This window comes from Macaca thibetana, chromosome 1 (assembly GCF_024542745.1).
Source record: "Macaca thibetana thibetana isolate TM-01 chromosome 1, ASM2454274v1, whole genome shotgun sequence".
Lineage (NCBI taxonomy): Eukaryota > Metazoa > Chordata > Mammalia > Primates > Cercopithecidae > Macaca > Macaca thibetana.
This window is the reverse complement of record NC_065578.1, coordinates 22,299,957-22,321,420: the sequence shown is the minus strand read 5'-3', so window position 1 is coordinate 22,321,420 and position 21,464 is coordinate 22,299,957. Positions and strand designations below refer to the sequence as shown.

The window sequence follows — 21,464 nt, the reverse complement described above, 5'->3', positions numbered from 1 at the left end:
ACGAGGTCTCTCTCTGTTGCCCAGACTAGTCTTGAACTCCTGGCTTCAAGCAGTCCTCCTGCCTTGGCCTCCCAAAGTGCTAGGATTACAGGCATGAGTCATCACTCCTTGCCGTTTTTTTGTGTGTGTGTGTGTCTTTTTTTTTTTTAAAGGCAATCCTAAGTAGCCTCAGGCTGCTGAGGTTGAATCGCTTCAACCCAGAAGGGTTTGGCTGGGATTGGCCAAAAGGCCTCCCCAAATCCCAAACCATTAGAGTCTAACCTCCCAAATGTGACTGGCAGCACTGCATGCTCAGGTCCCACCCACTGCCTCTCCCCCACACTCCTCACCTCTGTGCCGCAGCCACGCCAAATTTTCAGTTCCTCCAACACTGTCAGGCAGGCCAGGCACCCTCCCATCCCTAAGCTTTGCACATTTGGAACTCACTCCAAGAGAAGAGGACTGTTTTGTTCCTCTCTGGGTATCCAGAACAAGAAATGCCTGGCACATATTAGGTGCTCCATAAATATATGTTGAATGCCTCTTCCTTTCTTCCGTGAACACTCTTCCTCCTCCCCTCCATGGCCGCTGTGTGCTTCAGCCCAAAGTTTAAACTTCATTTCTTCAGAGAAGATGACACCCTAAATAGTGCAGGTCCCCTCAAATGTGTCCTTAAGGTCCTTCACTGCTTCCTGCCCTTCACCCCAGCTATGATAAATACATTAATTGACCATGTCTGTTTGTGTTTAAGGTTTCTCTTGCCCATAGACTGAGTCTCAAGCTTTCTGGGACCGGGTCTGTCTTGTTCATTGCTTGGACACTCAATATGTATTTGTTGAATGGATGAAAAAACCCACTCTGTCCTCCCTTGATCCCAGTCACAAAGCAATTAGAAGATAGGTGTTCACACCAAGCTGCCTCTGCGACCCAAGCTGAAATGGCATTCGGTCAGGAAAATGGGGAGATTTCACTCGACACCCCAACCCCAGCTCCCGCAGTCGCAACCTGCACACCCTGTGGACCACTTTTCATGCCTTACCTCCAGGTTCCTGAGCCCCACTCCCGTCACAGGAAGATCATTTTCTGTCCATTAAACTCATTTAGCAAGAGAACTGGATCTGTGGGAGATACTTGGAGATCACTGGAGATCATTCCATGGGAAGGCAGATCTGTGCATGGCTGGGGAAGGTAGACACACTTGTGTTTCCACCACTCCACCAAGATGACCCTTCTAAACCCAACCCCACTGAGGGGGCACTGGCCTGACCTGGCAGCCTTGCACCTGGATCAGTATTTCTCAAAATTTGGTGCACGTAAGAATGAATCTTGTCTGTAATCACAGCTTTGGGAGGCTGAGGCAGGAGGATCCCTTGAGACCAGGAGTTCCAGACCAGCCTGGGCAACATAGCAAGACTCACTCTTTACAAAAAAATTTAAAAAATTAGCTGGGCATGATATATGACTCCCACCTGTAGTCCTTGCTACTCAGGAGGCTGAGGCAGAAAGGATCACTTGAGCCGGGGAGGTCGAGGCAGTGAGCGTGATTGCTCCACTGCACTCTGGCCTCAGCAACAGAGGGAGACCTTGTCTCAAAAAAATAAAAATAATCGGCCGGGCGCGGTGGCTCAAGGCTGTAATCCCAGCACTTTGGGAGGCCGAGGCGGGTGGATCACGAGGTCAGGAGATCGAGACTATCCTGACTAACATGGTGAAACCCCGTCTCTACTAAAAATACAAAAAACTAGCCGGGCGTGGTGGCGGGCGCCTGTAGTCTCAGCTACTTGGGAGGCTGAGGCGGGAGAATGGCGTGAACCCGGGAGGCGGAGCTTGCAGTGAGCCGAGATCAGGCCACTGCACTCCAGCCTGGGAGACACAGCGAGACTCCGTCTCAAAAAAATAAAATAAAATAAAATAAATAATAATAATCTCCCCCACAAGCTCTCACTACTCAAGAGTGTAGTTCTGGGACCAGCAGCAACCCCAGCACCTAGGAGCTTGTTCAAAATGCAAAGCCTTACTAACAAAATAGCCAGCAAACTAAGTTTTAGGTAGACAGAGGCAAACAGGAGCCTGGATACACGTGGCATGCACAGGCCGTGTGCAGGATGGAGTGAGTGCAGGTTAAAGCAGAGCTGGATTTAGTGATCTACACACACACACACACACACACACACACACACACACGGGATTCGAGCGCACCCAGTTGCCTCCACTTGGGCATAGGCGCGGAACTGAGTCCTCCCGTTTTGAGATGCAACGGTGCAGAGACCCGGGAGCCCAGAACGCTTCCCGGGGCCCCTGGGACACCCTCGGGCGCCCCCGCGACCGCCGCCTGTGGCCAGGTCACAGCCTCCCAACTTGCCAGAGAACCCTCCTTCCCAAATCTCCCTTCGGTCCCCCGGCGCCCTTGGAAGCGCCGGAGGTGGAGGGTTCCCCCTCTCAGCCTCGTTCCTCCCCTGAAGCCCGACCGGCCGGCGCGGGCAATCAGTGCCCTGGCAAGTCCTTGAAGTCTATATTTAGTGCCCGCCACCCCTCCCCCGCACAGTTGGAAGGCGGGCGGTGGGGGGTGGGGGTGGGGAGAGCCCCGCCCCCGCCGGGCGTGTGTGTCGTGTGTGTTTGGGGCCCTCTCGGGTTGCGCGCCCTCCGCCTTCGCGCCTCCTGCCCCCGAGGCCCGACTGCTGCCCCTGCGCCCCTCGCCCCGCCAGGCGTCGCGGGCCAACATGGGCCAGGAAGAGGAGCTGCTGAGGATCGCCAAAAAGCTGGAGAAGATGGTGGCCAGGAAGAACACGGTGAGGCTGCAGAGTTTGGGCCACGGCCCCCGCCCCCGGGAGGCGCGGGCGAGCCCCGGATTCCGGGGTGGGGACGTACTGGCGGGGCGCGTACGGGACTCCAGGACCCGAGGGAGGAGCGGCTGGTGCAGGGCCCAAGGCCCCTTAGGGACCCTTGCTGAGCACCTCGAGGTGGGTGTGTGCGTGGCCCAGGACGCCAGGGGGATCTTGCGGGTCCCAGAGGCGCGACTTGTGCACGTCCCTTTGGACGTGTAGGGTTCACCCTGGGCAGCTAATGCGGGGCCCAGGAAAGCGGGCGAAGAGAGCTGGACGTGGGAAAGGACTTTGGGAGTCCCAGGACTTGGCGTGTGCAAAGCCCGGGGAGTGGCGGCGATGGCGGGGGCGGGGCTGGGGGCAAATCCTGGTGGCCCGAGAAGTGGCAGAGAAACTTGGACTGACGGGGGTACTGAGCTGCATCCCTGCACCCCGGAGTGGGTCTGCGGGAGAGAAGTAAGAGGCCGTGGATCGTGCGACCCCACAGCTTGGGGCGTCAGGAGCGGTTCTTTTGGCAACTTTCCCTTTCCTTGGCCTTGGGGTGCGGCCCGGACGGGCGGGGGCCGAACAGGTGCGGGGGCCCGCGGGGCGGGGGAAGGGGGCCGGGCTGGAGGCCTGTGCAGCAAGGGCGAGGGCGGAGGGAGGAGCGGGCTCGGCGGGAGGTTGGGAGCAGGGCTGACAGCCCTACCGAAGGGTCCTGGCCAGAGCGCAGATCCAACTGGAAGTTAATGTTTGATCTTCCCCGTGATCTTTGCCTGGGGTTGGCGGCCGACTGGTCGCCTGGCCAGAGCAAATTTGGCCTTGGGTCCTGGAGGACCTGGGCTCGCCCTGGGAGGGAAGAAAGGGAGCTTGGTGAGCATGACCATCCCACCTCCCCGCCCTGTCCCTGGGTCCTCTTCCTCCCACCATCGGTAGCCATGTGCTGCAGCCACCTGCACTGCCAGGACCTAGGAGCCTGGGAAAGGAAGAGACCCTAAGGGAAGTTTTAGAGCCAGGAAGAGTAGCCAAGGCCCAGGGAAGGGTCGCTGGAACCATGGAGTGGCAGGATGGACACTAGGCAGTCATGAGGTGATGTCTATATAAAGGCCAGAGCCTCAGTTTCTCCATCTGTAAGAAAGAGATGAGATTATCTGCCTCTAGAGAAGGGATGTCACTGGATTCTTGTCTCTGCTTGCAGCGATGAGGATTGGAGAGATAAGACAGAGATGTAAACCCCTTAGTAGGACTCAGACCGGTGCTTGGTAAGAGCTGGCGAACAAGATCTGCTTCTAGGCAGCCAGGTACAACACAAAAAGGTACAGCACAAACCTGCAGAGTGCTGGGAGCTTCTCACCCAACACTCCCAACCTCTACGCGCTCCCTATTCCAGACTCCTCCGTTGTGGAGGAGGTTCAGTGCAACTGAACCTCAAGTCATGGGGGGCATTTTCTCAGCTGGGGTTGGCGGAGCCCAGCCAGGGATTCTGAGCCAAATTCTAGTTCAAATAGACAGGTTATCCCAGCCCAGCTCCTTGCTGACCCCCAAGTTTGGGCCAGGAAAGAAATTCTGGGCCTCTGGGTAAGAGGGGTAGGGTGGGGACGCCTAGAGACCCAGGGACAAGCAGCCTGCTTGGGGTAGAGCTCTGGCTGAAGATGAAGGAACCTGCCATGGGCTCCCCCTCACTCCTTTTATGACCCTAGGCAAAAGCCACTCAACCTTCCCTCTCTGGGCCTCAAGTTTCCCCTTCTGTGAAGTGGGAAAAGGAAATGGTGTCTTTTGGAGATGGATTCCTGTGGAAGTGCCCAGAGCTGTCCCCAGAAAATATACAAGTCTGGCCGCAGGGTCCCTGCAGCGTGGAGCCAGTTTACAGCCACGTCTGCGCCTGGACACTTGGCAGCATCTGGGTGGGCACGGAGCTCTGGGCGTCTGGCCGAGAAAGGTGGGGCCTGCTCTGGGAGTGAAAGTGGACCCGCCCAGCGGTGGTTAGGCAGAGGAGGACATACTTCCTGTAATAAGACGGATCCTCCACGTTGCAGCTCAGGCCTGGGGTTTACTGCCAATTGCTGAAGTCTCAGCCACTTAGGGCTTTGTCACATCCTCTGAGCATGCACTAACAGAAGCAACTTCAAACATACAACAAAGTGCCTACGGTCACAGCTACACACACACACACACACATAGCTATAATGTGCGGCTACAACACAGCAGTTAAACAAGCAACTGAACCTAACTGCATGAGAGACACGGCTACTGACACCAACATGACAAGCATCCTGATCCATATGACCCACATTGACCATTAGAGTTACAGAATGATACACAAAGACAGCCACACACGTGCGCACGCAGCACAGCTACACCCAGACATGCAATGCTATAGACTTAGCAAACAGCCACATTTATACATTCAGATGTTATAACACAGGCATCATCCCACAAAGACAAATAGACACAGATGTGCCTGGAGCTGCATATTCACAGCTCCACACTTAGACCAGAGATACTGCTGGCTGCAGAACCCATATGTGTATTCAGAGAGATACACCCAGCAACATTTGCACAAGGCTTTGTGAACCCAGCTACAATCCAGGCTCATGGCTGTTCTCCTCCAATATGACCCAGTTATACAACCGTGACACACGAGGCATATACCCAGTGGGGAGCTGGAACTGGCTTAACGCTGATTGTTGCATTTTCAGGAATTTTGCAACCTGGTGGTTAAACACAGCAATTGTTTTTAAAAATTACATTATCTGCTTACAATTAAATAAATTATATTAAAAACAAAGGTAATGGGCCGGGCGCGGTGGCTCAAGCCTGTAATCCCAGCACTTTGGGAGGCCGAGACGGGCGGATCACGAGGTCAGGAGATCGAGACCATCCTGGCTAACACAGTGAAACCCCGTCTCTACTAAAAAATACAAAAAACTAGCCGGGCGAGGTGGCGGGCGCCTGTAGTCCCAGCTACTCAGGAGGCTGAGGCAGGAGAATGGCGTAAATCCGGGAGGCGGAGCTTGCAGTGAGCCGAGATCCGGCCACTGCACTCCAGCCTGGGCGACAGAGCGAGACTCCGCAAAAAATAAAAAAAAAAAAAAATAAATAAATAAATAAATAAATAAATAAATAAAAAATAAAAACAAAGGTAATGAATCCTCCAAAATAATCACTTCCTGATTATTTTACTACATTTTACTGTCATGTATGGTCAGAGGTAATTTACTTCTATTGTTATCTGTACGGTGGAAATGCTGTAGAATGTACATCTATAGTACTGTACATCTCCTCCCAAAACTTCCTTCAGTTCAGTGACAGCATGTCGGTAGCTTGAAATTGGCCATGGGATGAGTGTTTACACCACAGAAATTGGCAAACACTATAGGTCAGTTGTTTTTTTTTTTTTTCCCCCTTGAGAACTGGTTGTTAAACGTTGGCCAGCACACCACTGCACTTACCCATGTTGATATTCCATGATTGTGTATGTGTAGACAGATCTATGCCTACGCTAACACAATTTGTATAGTAGTTAGAGCCCAAAAGGCCTGAGTTTGAATCCCTGCTTGGCTCCTTATAAAGCATGTGACCTTGAGAAAATTACTTAACCTCTCTGTTTCTTGGATTGCTCCTTGGTGAACATGGGATAATAATTCTGTAAAAATGGGACTAATACGCAGGACCCACCCGATAGGGTCATTGTGAAACTTAAATGAGATAATGCAGGTAAAATACTTAGAAGAGTACCCAGTACATAGCAAGCCTTTAATTAATGTTACACTTGGAGTTGTGCACCCCCAAGTTCACATGCACACACATCTGCAGGTCACGCCTCTGAAAACATACTGCGAACCCAAGTTCTCAGGGAGGCTAAGGACTGACAGAGGGCAGCTCTTAGGACATGGTCCAGGTCCTGGCAGGGTAGGGATTGGCAGCTGGAACCATGAAGTGTGGGCCAAGGATAGGAACATACAGGACACAGTCAGCTGGTGCTCCCCAGGGAACTGATCTCAGGACAGCAGGCAGGTATGGCTTCTAGGAAGGGGTAGGGGGAAAGGAGAAGGCTGAAATGGGTCAGAGGGTGTCCAGGGCCTGGCAGCTCACAGATTTTCAAACCTAAACCTTATTTTTCTCCCGCCCGCCTTCTTTCTGCTTTAATCCTGCACAAGTTCATCCACTCAGGAAGCACTGGGCCCTCTGCTGAGCCCTAAGGTCTCAGAGATTAGAACGGTTCTCTTTACCTGAGAGAAGTCAAAGTATCTGTCCACACAAAGACTTGAAATGAATGTACCTAGAAGCTTTATTTTTAGCAGCCCCAAACTGGAACCTATCCATAAGTCCCATCAACCAGTGAATGAATTTAAAACATTGTGGTAGACTGAGCGTGGTGGCTCACGCCTGTAATCCCAGCACTTGGGGAGGCCAAGGCAGGAGGGTCACTTGAGACCAGAAGTTTGAGACCAGCTTGGGTGACATGGCAAAACCCCATCTCTACAAAACAATACAAAAAATTAGCCAGATGTGGTGGTTCATACCTGTGGTCCCAGTTATTCGGGAGGCTGAGGTGGGAGGATCACCCGAGCCTGGAAAGTCAAAGCTGCAGTGATTGTGCGACTGCGCTCCAGCCTGGGCAACAGGGTGAGATCTTGTCTCAAAAACAAACAAACAAACAAACAAACAAACTGTGGTACAATACATACAGTGGAAAACCACTCAGCAATAAAAATGAACTACTGATCCACGAGACAACATGGATGAGTCTCAGAAATAATTATGCCCAAATAAGCCAGATAAAAAAGGGGTTTTGCCCTACATACTCTATATAAAATCCTTAAAGATACAGGGTCACCCATAGTAACAGAAGGCAGAATTGTGGTTGTTTAGGATTGGGGATGGGGAGGGATGGATTAGAAAGAGGACGGGAAGAAGCTTTTGGGGCTGGTGGCTGTGCTTTTATCTTGATTATGGTGAGGATTCCATGGGTGTACAGGTATGTTGAAACTCATCAAATTTTACGCTGTAAAATATGCAGTTATTGTATGTCAATTATACCTCAATAAAGCTGTTTTTTTGTTTTGTTTTGTTTTGTTCGAGTTGGAGTCTCGCTCTGTCACCCAGGCTGGAGTGCAGTGGCGCCGTCTTGGCTCACTGTAACCTCCATCTCCCGGGCTCAAGCGATTTTCCTGCCTCAGCCTCCTGAGTAACTGGGGTTACGGGCATGCGCCACCACGCCTGGCTAATTTTTGTATTTTAGTAGAGATGGGGCTTCACCATGTTGGCCAGGCTGGTCTTGAACTCCTGGCCTCAAGTGATCCACCCACCTCAGCCTGCCAAAGTGCTGGAATTATAGGTGTGAGCCACTGTGCAGGCCAAGCTGTTTTGTTTTGTTTTTTAAAAAGGCCCCGGTCCTCAGCCTGTGAAGTTCACAGTGGGGAGGTAAGGGGAGGACGCTCCAGGCACACGAGCAACAATAAGCCAGGAAGGAATTCATTTTGGAGGAAAGATGGGGAAAGGGGAGGACATTCCTGGGAAGAGGCACAGCAGAACCAAAGGCTGGAGGTCAGGAGCCTGGCTCAGAGGGTTTGAACCCAGCAGGTGGCGGGGGATGAAGTTAGAGCATCGTCTAGGACAGAATGTTTCTCGTCTCTCTCCTTCCTTCTGCCCCTTGCCTGTCCTTCGGCCACGTGTCTGTATTCTCCTCCTCTGTGTACCAAGACCACACAGTAGTCAGAGAAGCCCGGGCAGGACCCGGGCCCCAGTCCTCACCTTGTGGTCTCCCACAGGAAGGGGCCCTGGACCTTCTGAAGAAGCTGCACAGCTGCCAGATGTCCATCCAGCTACTACAGGTGGGGTGGGGGCGGGAAGCCTTGGGGCAGTGCCTGGGAGGAGAGCTGGTGGGTTAGGGAAAGACCCCCAATGGAGGAAGGTGGAGTCTGGGAGGAATTTCTGAGGGGAGGCCGGGGGGGGTGGGAATCCTGAGGTGCAGACCTCCCAGGGGGGACTGAGGGGGACACAGGGGCATCCTGGGGGCAGAGAGGGTACCTTCTAGGTGTCAGGGACCTCTGGGCCTTGGAGCAAGACTGGTTTGCTTTTCCTGAATAGTCCAATTCCCAAGGCCCTGGGCCTGTGGGATCCAGGAGGCCAATGATCCAGGGAGAGGGAAAAGTCCCCCATTTAAAATCCCTGTGTGGCCCTTAAAGTCCCCAAATTTACCAAAAGCTCCTGGCGGTGAAAAATGAGCACAGACAGATGCAAGGTCGCATAGCTGGAGCTGCTGTCTCAGTTGAAACTGGAGCTCAAAGACACTAGAGGGAGCTGGCCACGGTGGCTCTCGCCTGTAATCCCAGCACTTTGGGAGGCCGAGGAGGGCAGATCACCTAAGGTCAGGAGTTCAAGACCAGCCTGGCCAGCATGGTGAAACCCCGTTTATACTAAAGATACAAAAAGTAGCTGGGCACGGTGATGGACACCTATAACCCCAGCTACTCGGGAGGCTGAGACACGAGAATCACTTGAACCTGGGAGGTGCAGTGAACTGAGTGCAGTGAACTGAGATTGCACCACTGCACTCCAGCCTGGGCAACACAGCTAGACTCCATCTCAAAAAAATAGATACTAGAGGGCTGGGAATGGGAGGGGTCCTGACAGTCAGCCAAGTGCCGCTCCCAACCCTAGGTGCAGCCTTTCACCAAAGCCATAGGTATCCTCCATGTCAGGCTTAGCCCTGGGCCCTCGACCTCGTGCAGAGCAGGGCCTCAGTTATAGTAGTGGGGTTCTGACCTCAGCCAGGAGTCAGGGCTAGGACTCTGGGGATACAGGTTGGAAGGGGAGGTGGTGGTAGAGCTGGGGCAGGACCTGCCAATGAGGGCAGCCATTCCTGTGTATCCATTCCCCGATCATGCCTTAACCCTGTCCCTTTGCAGACAACCAGGATTGGAGTTGCTGTTAATGGGGTCCGCAAGCACTGCTCAGACAAGGAGGTGGTGTCCTTGGCCAAAGTCCTCATCAAAAACTGGAAGCGGCTGCTAGGTGAGACAGGACAAGGTTGACTTGAGTCCTGTTTTTCTTCTAGCACTTGGGACAGGACTGGGCCTGACTCATAGCCGGCACTCAGTGTATGTCTGTTGAGTGACTTAATCAGTGACAGATGGCCTCTGGATCTGGGAGGTAGCTAGTGGGGGACTGCCAATGTTTGTGTACATAAGTACAAGATTTGTAGACTTGTGAGTTTTGTGTACATGCAACCCTTATGTGTTTGTGCTCTCACGCATTTGTCTATATAATACATGTCTACATACATGCATTTATGTGAATATGTGCAGAGATGTGTTTGCCAATGTATTTATGTCCCCATGTGAGAATGCATATTTGTACACATGGTTCTGTTGTATGTGCATTTGTGTGTAAATGTGTTTGCGTGTGTGTTGGGAGTGTGTGTGCAGCTGTCCTCGTCCCTGCCCTTTGCTCCCTGCCCACTAAAGTCATGCTGGGTTCTGCTGAGACAGAGCTTAGCTGAGGGACAATGCCACCCTTTTGCTTTCAGACTCCCCTGGACCCCCAAAAGGAGAAAAAGGAAAGGAAAGAGAAAAAGCAAAGAAGAAGGAGAAAGGGCTTGACTGTTCAGACTGGAAGCCAGAAGCAGGCCTTTCTCCACCAAGGAAAAAACGAGAAGACCCCAAAACCAGGTATCCTTTTCTGGGATGGAGACAAGGGAGCTGACACTTGTCATGTCCTCTGCCAGCAGCTCTGTGTATATTATCTCATTTAAACCTCGCATCCTGGGGAGGAAGATATTGGTATTATCTCATGCAGTGCCCCCTCTGGGGGTCTTCTTTGGCTCAACCAGACGTTAGACTCGCAAGACCCAAATAGGCCATAAATAGTACTGGCTTTGCCTAGAAGGATGCAGGGACAGGAAAGAGTGCGTCTGCAGGAGGGCCTCCAGCATTCCTCTACAGAGAGTTCCCATAGGAGACCACACAGCAGTCTAGAGCTCTTCTCTGGCCCACCCAGGCAACAGACGGGGTGCAGGGAAACAAGACCACGGTGGGCGTATACCTCACATCCAAATCTTGTAACAGTCCCAAAGACAAAGTTTCCAAGATGCTAGCAAAGGCAATAGTCACTTATGAGATTCACTGCACCTGGTGTGGTGGCTCACACCTGTAATCCCAGCACTTTGGGAGGCTGAGGCAGGAGGATCACTTGAGCCCATGAGTTTGAGACAAGCCTGGGCAACATGGCAAAACTCCGCCTCTACAAAAAATACAACAATTAGCCAGGTGTGGTGGTGCGCACCTGTAATCCTAGCTACTCTGGAGGCTGAGGTGGGAGACTCACTTGTGCCCGGGAGATGGAGATTGCAGTGAGTTGAGATTGCGCCACTACACTCCAGCCTGAGCAACAGAGCAAGACGCTATCTCAAAAACAAACAAAAACCAAGACATATATTATAAATTAAAAGGATCTCTACTTTCTGTATTATACAATAAAAATTTTAAATCTGAATTATTGGGATTTTTCGCAATGATCCTGTACTGCTTTTGAAACAAAAAAATAATAGTAGTGCTTTTAAAAACTAAACAAATAAGAGTGATAAAAATCTGTTGTAGAACATGATGGAAGGCCGGGCACGGTATCTCACCCCTGTAATCCCAGCACTTTGGGAGGCCAAGGTGGGTGGATCACCTGAGGTCGGGAGTTCGAGACCAGCCTGACCAACATGAAGAAACCCCATCTCTACTAAAAATACAAAATTAACTGGGCATGGTGGCACATGCCTGTAATCGCAACTACTCAGGAGGCTGAGGCAGGAGAATCACTTGAACCCGGAAGTTGGAGGTTGCAGTGAGCCGAGATTGCGCCATTGCACTCCAGCCTGGGCAACAAGAGTGAAACTCCGTCAAAAAAAAAAAAAAGAAAAATTTAGAAAAGTAGAAAAAAAAAATCACCCACATTCTCACCACCTAAAGACAATCACCACTCTTGATGTGCTGGTGTATGGCTTTTCTTTCTGTTCTCTCTTTGACTTGTTTTCTATAGTCATCCCCAACTTTAATAGCCTGCTTTTTAAAAGGTAATGCCTGTGAGATGGTTTTGTCACATTTTCTATGTTCCGTTCCTTTCCATTGCTTATTTTGCAAGTGTATCCTACTTGGAAAAACCCTAACTGGCATCTAAAAATTATTCTACCAAAGAGACACATGCACTTGTGTGTTCATCACAGTACTATTCATAATAGCAAAGATGGTCGGGCGTGGTGGCTCACGTCTATAATCCCAGTACTTTGGGAGGCCACGGCAGGCAGATCACTTGAGGTCAGGAGTTCGAGACCAGCCTGGCCAACATGGTGAAACCCTGTCTCTACTAAAAATACAAGTATTAGCTGAGCATGGTGGTGGGTGCCTGTAATCCCAGCTACTTGGGAGGCTGAGGCAGGAGGATTGCTTGAATTTGGGAGGCTGAGGTTGCAGTGAGCCAAGATCACCCCACTGCACTCCAGCCTGGACAACAGAGCGAGATTCTGTCTTTAAAAAAAAAAAAAAAGGAACATACATATGGGCCGAGCAAGGTGGCTCACGCTTGTAATCCCAGCACTTAGGGAGGTGGAGGCAGGTAGATCACTTGAGCTCAGGAGTTAGAGACCAACGGCGAAACCCCATCTCTATTAAAAGTAAGAAAAATTAGCTGGGCGTGGTGGCATGCACCTGTGTTCCCAGCTACTTGGGAGGGTAAGGTGGGAGGATCACTTGAGCCTGGGAGGCGGATGTTACAGTGAGCAGAGGTCACACCACTGCACTCTGGCCTGGGTGAGAAGTGAGACTCCGTCTCAAAAAAAAAAAAAAAAAAAATTCATATGCACATTGATATTTATATTTTGTTAATAAAATTTGAAGTGCACTATACATTTTCAGGGACACTAAATTGTTATGCCCGGTCACTTTTCACAGCCATGGAGCTCTGAAATGAAGTTGTTGCTGAGGCTGAGCAGAAAATGGAGAGGTTTCTTCTCATTCTGCTGGGAGAAGCCAGTTGTCAGGGGTCCTATTTCAGCTCAGTTAATTAATTTCCTTTCTTTTTAGTTTTCTTAATGATAATTCATTATACAAACACTGTAACCACATTAGTGCAACTTAGAATAAGCATGGGAAATATTTGTGCACATCAGACAAATTAAGCAGCTTTTATTTTTCTTCCTCTCCTCTCCCAGGCCTGGTCTAACTACATACATAATTTTTCTATTCCTTTAGGCAGAGTGTTTTTTTTTTTTTTTTTTTTTTGAGGCGGAATTTCACTCTTTTTGCTCAGGCTGGAGTGCACTGGTGCAACCTCGGCTCACTGCAACCTCTGCCTCCTGGGTTCAAGCGATTCTCCTGTCTCAGCCTCCCGAGTAGCTGGGATTACAGGTACCTGCCACCATGCCCAGCTAATTTTTTTTTTTTTTTTTTTTTTTTTTTTTTGAGGTGGAGTTTCGCTCTTGTTGCCCAGGCTGGAGTGCAATGGCGTGATCTCAGCTCACTGCAACCTCCGCCTACCAGGTTCAAGTGATTCTTCTACAGGCATGAACCACTGCGCCCAGCCTCTTTACTGCCTCCCGAGTAACTGAGATTACAGGCATGTGCCACCATGCCTGGCTATTTTTTGTATTTTTTTTAGTAGAGACAGAGTTTCTCCATATTGCTCGGGCTGGTCTCGAACTCCCGACATCAGGTGATCTGCCTGCCTCAGCTTCCCAAAATGCTGGAATTACAGGCGTGAGCCACTGCGCCCAGCCTTTTTGTATTTTTAGTAGAGACAGGGTTTCACCATGTTTAACCGGGCTGGTCTTGAACTCCTGACCCCAGGTAATCCACCCACCTCAGCCTCCCAAAGTGCTGGGATTACAGACGTGAGCCGCCGTGCCCGGCCAATTTTTTTTTTTTTCCAGACAGAGTCTTGCTCTGTCTCCCAGGCTGGAGTGCAGTGGCGCGATCTTGGCTCACTGCAAGCTCTGCCTCCCAGATTCACGCCATTCTCCTGCCTCAGCCTCCCGAGTAGCTGGGACTACAGGTGCTTGCCACCACGCCTGGCTAATTTTTTGTATTTTTAGTAGAGGCGGGGTTTCACCATGTTGGCCAGGATGGTCTTGATCTCCTGACCTCGTGATCCACCCGCCTCGGCCTCCCAAAGTTCTGGGATTACAGGCGTGAGCCACTGTGCCCGACTTTTTTTTTTTTTTTTTTTTTTGAGACAGCGTCTCACTGTGTTGCCCAGGCTGGAGTGCAGTGGCATGGTCACAGTTCACTGCAGCCTGCAACACCTAGGCTCAAGTGATCCTCTAACCTCAGCCTCCTGAGTAGCTGGGAGTGTGGGTGCAAATTGCTTTTTAAAATATAAAACAGTATTTGAATTTTTGTCCTTAGGAAAGATTATACATGATTTGGAAATGAGACTGTAGCAAACAATGGCCAAAGAAGAGTCATCCATTCTGTGCCTTCTCCTTTGTCTGGTCACTCAGAAATATCCTACTATCAGCTATTGTTGTGGGAAACTGAGGACCAGAGAGACCAATAGGAGAACAGGAGGATTGTTTATTTAAGGTATGCACCGGCCCAGTGGATTCATCCCTAAAAAGCTGAGCATTTTAACAAAGACAGAGCAGGGTTTTTATAAGCAGTCTTACAGAAGCAAAGCAAAAGCAGTTAATTATATGATAGGTCACATAATCTACAGCATAGCATAACTTGTGGCCTTGCATAGCTGGTGGCCTTGTAGCTGTATTGAAAGAAAAAAAAGAACTGGCTAAATACAGACATTTGTAAAACATAGTCATGCTTAAGAAGCCAGGGAAAGGAGTAATAGTAAAGGAATTTGTCTGTCTTTCTTTTTTTCCTTCAACCTTGCTCTGGAGAGGAGGGGGGTCTAGAGCCCATTCCTTTGGCCTTCGCTTCTCAAACAGCATTATCTTATAACTGTCCTTGAAGTGAGCTTGCTAGGCAGAGGAAAATTTGTTCTTTGCTTTTAACCCTTGCCTTGCCTGTTACTTTTCTTAGAGTGAATGAATGCATATTTATTTTTAAATTTCTGCCTCACTATGATTGTTGTTGCTTGTCACCTCCCATTATTTTTATCCATGTATTCACCATAGTCTACTTTTTCTTCTGCATAAATTCAAGACCCCTGGCTGGGTGCAGTGGCTCATGCCTGTAATCCCAGCACTTTGGGAGGCCAAGATGGGCGGATCACTTGGGGTCAGAAGTTTGAGACCAGCCTGGCCAACATGACAAAACCCCATCTCTACTAAAAATACAAAAATTAGCTGGAAATGGTGGCGTGCACCTGTAATCCCAGCTACTCGGGAGGCTGAGGCATGGGAATCCCTTGAACCCAGGGGATGGTGGTTGCAGTGAGCTGAGATGGTGCCATTCTATTCCAGCCTGGGTGACAGATTGAGACTCCATCTCAAAATAAATAAATAAAAATAAAAATAAATTCCAGACTCCTTTTTCACTGATGTGCGACATCTCCAAGGCCTGGCTAGAATGCTGATATTCTGTGCCATGTCATCTTGACAGACATCACCCATTTGGCATACTTCCCTGTCCCCTGATCACCACATCTCATTTGCTGCTAGAGAAAATATTGTGCTGGAGTATTTCCTTCCATCTGTCTCATGATAGGGTCCTAACCCACTTGCCCGAGTAACTGCACACAATTCAGGGACATTTCGAGAAGCAAACTGCTAGCTGTTTTGGACTCATGCCTTACAAACTGATGAAGTACCTGTAATACAGGTCTTCGAAACATGGTTTCTATTTTCTTTCTTTTTTTATTTTTTATTTTTGAAACGGAGTCTCTCTTTGTCACCTAGGCTGGCATGGTCTCAGCTCACTGGAACCACTATCTCCCAGGTTCAAGTGATTCTTCTGCCTCAGCCTCTGAGTAGCTGGGATTACAGAGCACGCCACCATGCCCGGCTAATTTTTGAATTTTTAGTAGAGACGGGGGTTTCACCATATTGACCAGGCTGGTTTCGAACTCCTGACTCAAGTGACCTGCCTGCTTTGGCCTCCCAAAGTGCTGGGATTACAGGTGTAAGCCACCGCGCCCAGCTGTTTTCTATTTTCTTACAGTCTAATCTTTAGACTTTTCCTGATGCTCTAGCCCAGACTTGTATCAACGAATATGTCACCTTTTTATTTATCTTGCTATCGTATTCTAAGCATTTTTTCATGTTCCTGAATAGTTTTCATAACAGTCATTTGCAATAACTGCAGAGCATTTCTGATTTGTTCTAAAAAGAAAAGCAATGAGGAAGAGTCAGAAAGTGGTTCTCCAGGGTGGAGTCTCGTGTCTTCTCTCCCCTCTCCCACTGTAGGAATTCCAGCTTATGGTTCCTGCTTGCATTGTCTATCCCCAAGGGGCACTAAGGAGAAACCCCACAGAAGAACTCCCAGGGCCTGTTGTGGGAGTGCAGGGGCATGTGAATGAGGACCTCTCTTCCCCTCTCCCGTGTGTCTGGTGGAGGGCTGCTCCTGGGGTCATTAGTTAGTGACCAGCACTTCCAGCCAGCCTAGCTGAGGGAGAGAACTCCCTCAAACAGAGGCCCTGGGGAGCTTGCAGGAGGCAGCTCTTGGGTCCAGAGGCCACTGAGAGAGTGACCACCCAAGGGGAAGTGGGCTGAGCACAGATAGTGTTCACCACAGTGACCAAAACCTGCCAAATGCTGCTCTTGTGGAATTTACATGGGGTGTCAGACAATAAATATAATTAAATATAAATAAGTAAATTGGCCGGGCGCGGTGGCTCACGCCTGTAATCCCAGCACTTTGGGAGGCCGAGGTGGGCAGATCACCTGATGTCAGGAGTTTGAGACCAGCCTGGCCAACATGGTGAAACCCCCTCTCTACTAAGAATATAAAAATTAGCTAGGCGTGGTGGCACGTGCCTGTCATCCCAGCTACCCGGGAGGCTGAGGCAGGAGAATCACTTGAACCCAGGAGGCGGAGGTCTCAGTGAGTCGCTAAGATAGCACCACTGCACTCCAGCCTGGGCAACAGAGTGAGACTCTGTCTCAAAGAAAAAAAAGTCAATTATGCTAGTCAAGTATGCTAGAAGGTGACATGTACTATGGAATTAAAAGGAGGGCAGGGTAAGTGAGATGGAGAGTGGGGTTTGCAATTAACAAACAGATTAATTTTTTAAAACCAGTAAAAAGAAGAACTACATTATACATCATAAAAAGAATGTAGCTGCATGCATTTTGGAAAAATTGGGGGAAAAATTCACTTTTTTTTTTTTTTTTGAGACGCTCTGTCGCCCAGGCTGGAGTGCAGTGGCCGGATCTCGGCTCACTGCAAGCTCCGCCTCCTGTGTTTACGCCATTCTCCTGCCTCAGCCTCCCGAGTAGCTGGGACTACAGGCGCCGGCCACCTCGTCCAGCTAGTTTTTTGTATTTTTTAGTAGAGACGGGGTTTCACCGTGTTAGCCAGGATGTTCTCCATCTCCTGACCTCGTGATCCACCCGTCTCGGCCTCCCAAAGTGCTGGGATTACAGGCTTGAGCCACCGCACCTGGCCGAAAAATTCGCCTTTAAACCCATCACCCTAGCTGTAAACAGCATTTGAATATATTTTCTTTAGATCTGCTTTTCCTCCTGTGCATTGGTTTTCTTGCGTGACTTTAGTCACAGTCCGCATCTAATTTTGTCTCTTGCTTTTTTGATTGCTATTTTAACCCAGCTCTTCTATCCCCAAGGCCCATGTGTTTCTCCTCTCCTCCTCCTAAAGTGCCTGCCAGGGAGGCTGAAGCGGATCTCTCTGTTTCTGTGGTTCCAGATGAGTATAGACAACTCCAGGAATCCAGTCTCTGTGGACTCCAGTTAGCTAAGGCCTGCCTGACAGCCAGGAGGACAAGGGCCTGCTGAGAATAGTTGTTGATAATGAGCAACACAACACATGTCACATACATGCGATATGTGTTAGGCCCTTGGCAGATATCGACTTCCTTCCCTTGTATTGGTTCATTTGATGGAGGGTAGGTGAAGGTCATGACCAGCCGGCACCGCCTGGAGCTCCCTCTCCCACGTAGCTGTGGTCCGGGTGGGCTTCCTTAGCCTCAATCCAGCTGGCCTTTTCCCAGGATGCTTTCTCCCCACCTTCCTGTCAGCACTGATGCTAGCCTACAAAGCAGTCTCATCGCCAATTTCTCTTCTTTCAGGAGAGACTCTGTGGACTCCAAGTCTTCTGCCACCTCCTCTCCAAAAAGGCCATCAGTGGAAAGGTAAAGGAAGCCACAGCCTTCTCCATCCCAATGTCCTATTCAGCCTGTGTCCCCTTCTCTGTTTTTATGGAGGAAGCTTAAGGCAGAGGAAAGAGGGGAAGGAAGAAACGTCCTACGTTATGTTGCCCCCATATTCTAAGACCCACACAGTCTTTCCACATTTCAGCCCTGGGGGACCCTCTGGATGTGCCTTTCATCTCTCTGTGGTCAATTGCTCAATTCATCATGTATTCATTCATGTATTTATTCATCCATCCATTTAGCAAGTGGGCCCCTGAATCAGGCGTGTGGCTCCTTACCTGGGACGGCTGACTGGTTGCTGTTGCCCCATCATTGTCAGACGACCAGTCTCAAGGTCTGATTGAACCCAGTGAGGACAGAGGTCTTGAAAGCCGATACCTAGGCTGGGCACAGTGGCTCGTGCCTGTAATCCCAGCACTTTGGGAGGACGAGGCAGGCAGATCACTTGAGGTCAGGAGTTCGAGACCAGCCTGGCCAACATGGCAAAACCCTGCCTCTACTAAAAATACAAAAATTAGCCAGGCATGGTGGTGGGCACCTGTAATCCCAGCTACTCGGGAGGCTGAGGCAGTAGAATCGCTTGAACCCAGAAGGCAGATGTTGCAGTGAGTCGAGGTCACGCCACTGCACTCCAGCCTGGGCAACAGAGTGAGACTCCATCTCAAAAACAAAAACAAAACAATGGCCAGGCACAGTGGCTCACACCTGTAATCCCAGCACTTTGGGAGGCTGAGGCGGGCGGATCACGAGGTCAGGAGATTGAGACCATCCTGGCTAACACGGTGAAACCACGCCTCTACTAAAAAAATACAAAAAAATTACCGGGCGTGGTGGTGGGCGCCTGTAATCCTAGCTACTTGGGAGGCTGAGGCAGGAGAATGGTGTGAACCTGGGAGGTGGAGCTTGCAGTGAGCTGAGATCGCGCCACTGCACTCCAGCCTGGCTGCAGAGCGAGACTCTGTCAAAAAAAAAAAAAAAAAAAAAAAAGCCTATACCTGGAGTGGGCTCTCTGGATTTGGGCTGAACTGGCTAGGATGTCTACCCAAAAAATCATCCAGTCATTTAGTCATCAAATATTTATTGAGGGCCTACTATGTGGCGAGAACTATTCTAGGTGCCAGGGATACAGAAATTCACAAAAGAGACAAAAATTCCTGCAGTGATGGGGGGCCTTTAGTCTAAATAGGGGGCGACAGGCAAAGTTTAGAAGGTGACAAGTCCTATGGAAAACAGAAGTGGAGAGGGAAGAGGATTGGGGAAGGATATTCATGGAGTTGTCAGAAAAGGCCTCATTGAGGAAGTGACCGTTAGGCAACAGCTTGAAAGAGGGTTTTAGCCAAGCAGATATTGGGGTCATTCCAAGCCAAGCACCCTGAGGTTGGGGTGTGCCTGGCAGAGTCAAGGAGCAGTGAGGTGGCCAAGGGCTGGAGCAGTTTAAGCAAGGGGGAGAGTTGGAGGAATGAGTAAAGCTGGAGCTATTGGAGGATACCGAGGGCGGGAATGATGTCACCAAATTTATCAGGATGGCTCTGGCTGCTGTGCCAGGAATGAAGGAGCAGCAACACCAGCCAGGAGGCTGTTGTGGTAATTCAGGCAAGATATCACAGTGGCATGGATGAGGGAGGTAATGGTGGAAGTAGGGTGAAGGGGTGGTTTCAGGATATATCTTGACAGGAAAGCTGACAGAACTTCCTGACAGATTGAATGTGGGGAATGAGAGAAACAGAGGAGTCGGGGATGAGTCCAAGATTTTTCACTTGAGCATCTGCAAGGATGGAGTTGCCATGAATTGGCATGGGGAAGACTGTGCTTATGCAAATCAGGCTTGGGGTGGAAAATTCAGAGTTCAGGTCTCGATGTGTTGGATTCGAGGCGTGTGTTAGTCATTCAGTTGGAGAAGTCGAATATGCAGTTGGATTATATGAAGCTACAATTCAGGAAGAAAGTCTCAGCTGGAAATATAAATTGCAGAGTCAAGGCCAGGTGCGGTGGCTCATGCCTGTAATCCCAGCACTTTAGGAAGCCGAGGTGGGCAGATTGCTTGAAGCTGGGAGTTCAAGACCAGCCTGGCCAACATGGAGAAACCCCATCTCTGCTAAAAATACAAGTCAGTCGGCGTGGTGGCAGGTGCCTGTAATCCCAGCTACTCAGGAGGCTGAGACAAGAGAATCACTTGAACCTGGGAGGCAGAGGTTGCAGTGAGCTGAGATCACGCCACTGCACTCAGCCTGGGGGACGGAACGAGACTCCATCTCAAAACAAAACAAAAATTGTAGTCATTAGTGTGTAACTGACATCTGAAGAACCTGGATGAGAGCACCAAGGAGAGATTGTGAGTAAAGGAATGGGTGTGAAGTGTGGTCTAAGAGAGTGGTCAGAGGTCACAGGAGGAGAAACAGGGCCAAGGAGAGCAGGCCAGGCCAGGAAGTAGCCAAGCAGCAGATCAATGAGAACGATTAGGGTCCATGGGGCCATGTTGGGTTTTGGGGCACCCTGGTGGGAAGTTGCAGAATTATTTTAAGCCTAATGTATCAGTAAGATTGCCATTGGAAAGAAAAGTAGAGACACAAAAATTAGGTTGTTTAAGGTTTTATGAAGATTAAACAGGGCCGGGCGCGGTGGCTCAAGCCTGTAATCCCAGCACTTTGGGAGGCCGAGACGGGCGGATCATGAGGTCAGGAGATTGAGACCATCCTGGCTAACATGGTGAAACCCTGTCCCTACTAAAAAATACAAAAAACTAGCCGGGCGAGGTGGTGGGCGCCTGTAGTCCCAGGTACTCGGGAGGCTGAGGCAGGAGAATGGCGTAAACCCAGGAGGCGGAGCTTGCAGTGAGCTGAGATCCGGCCACTGCATTCCAGCCTGGGGGACAGAGTGACACTTCGTCTCAAAAAAAAAAAAAAAAAAAAAAAAGATTAAACAGGCCTAGGCTGCATTGCACACTTCCATCCAGCATGGCAGCCGCTCCAGCTGATGAGTGGAAGCTATCTGGAGTGCTGATTGGAGAGGGAATCAGAGGCTGTAGAAAAAGTTCTGCAGTCAATTAGCAATGTCTGATGTGGGTCAGGCCTAGAAATGGTGGCTCCTAGAAATGGTTCTAGACCAGTGGATCTCAGCAGGGGTCATTTAGAAATGTGTGGAGGCATTTTGGGTTGTCACTATGACTTGGGCCAAAGTAGGGGTAGGGCGAGAAGGAGAGGGATACTCCTGACATTTCCTGGCAGGAACCAGAGATGCCACGTGTGAAGACTTTCCTGGATAATGAAGGGTCATCTTATTCCCAGATGAAACACTGGCCACTTGTGACATTCTGGATTTGATACTGTAATAAAAACACTCGGGTGGGGCGCGGTGACTCATGCCTGTAATCCCAGCACTTTGGGAGGCCAAGGGGGGTAGATCACGAGGTCA

At 50.0% G+C, this 21,464-nt stretch overlaps 1 protein-coding gene across 5 annotated transcripts in view; it reads left to right on the top strand.

The window, feature by feature from the left end:
• The first annotated feature begins 2,547 nt into the window (after positions 1 to 2,547).
• TCEA3 (transcription elongation factor A3) overlaps positions 2,548 to 21,464 on the top strand; it is a 46,288-nt gene continuing 27,371 nt past the window's right edge. For 2 of the 5 annotated variants that reach the window (XM_050792104.1, XM_050792095.1), the window contains exons 1-5: positions 2,548 to 2,768; positions 8,555 to 8,617; positions 9,695 to 9,800; positions 10,315 to 10,456; positions 17,970 to 18,032. In XM_050792104.1, coding sequence (XP_050648061.1) covers positions 2,700 to 2,768; positions 8,555 to 8,617; positions 9,695 to 9,800; positions 10,315 to 10,456; positions 17,970 to 18,032 — 443 coding nt within the window. In that variant the 5' untranslated portion in view covers positions 2,548 to 2,699. Of the gene's footprint in view, positions 2,769 to 2,818; positions 2,940 to 3,347; positions 3,373 to 8,554; positions 8,618 to 9,694; positions 9,801 to 10,314; positions 10,457 to 17,969; positions 18,033 to 21,464 lie in introns of those variants that run through there. The other 3 variants (XM_050792130.1, XM_050792121.1, XM_050792114.1) reach the window with 3 other exon arrangements.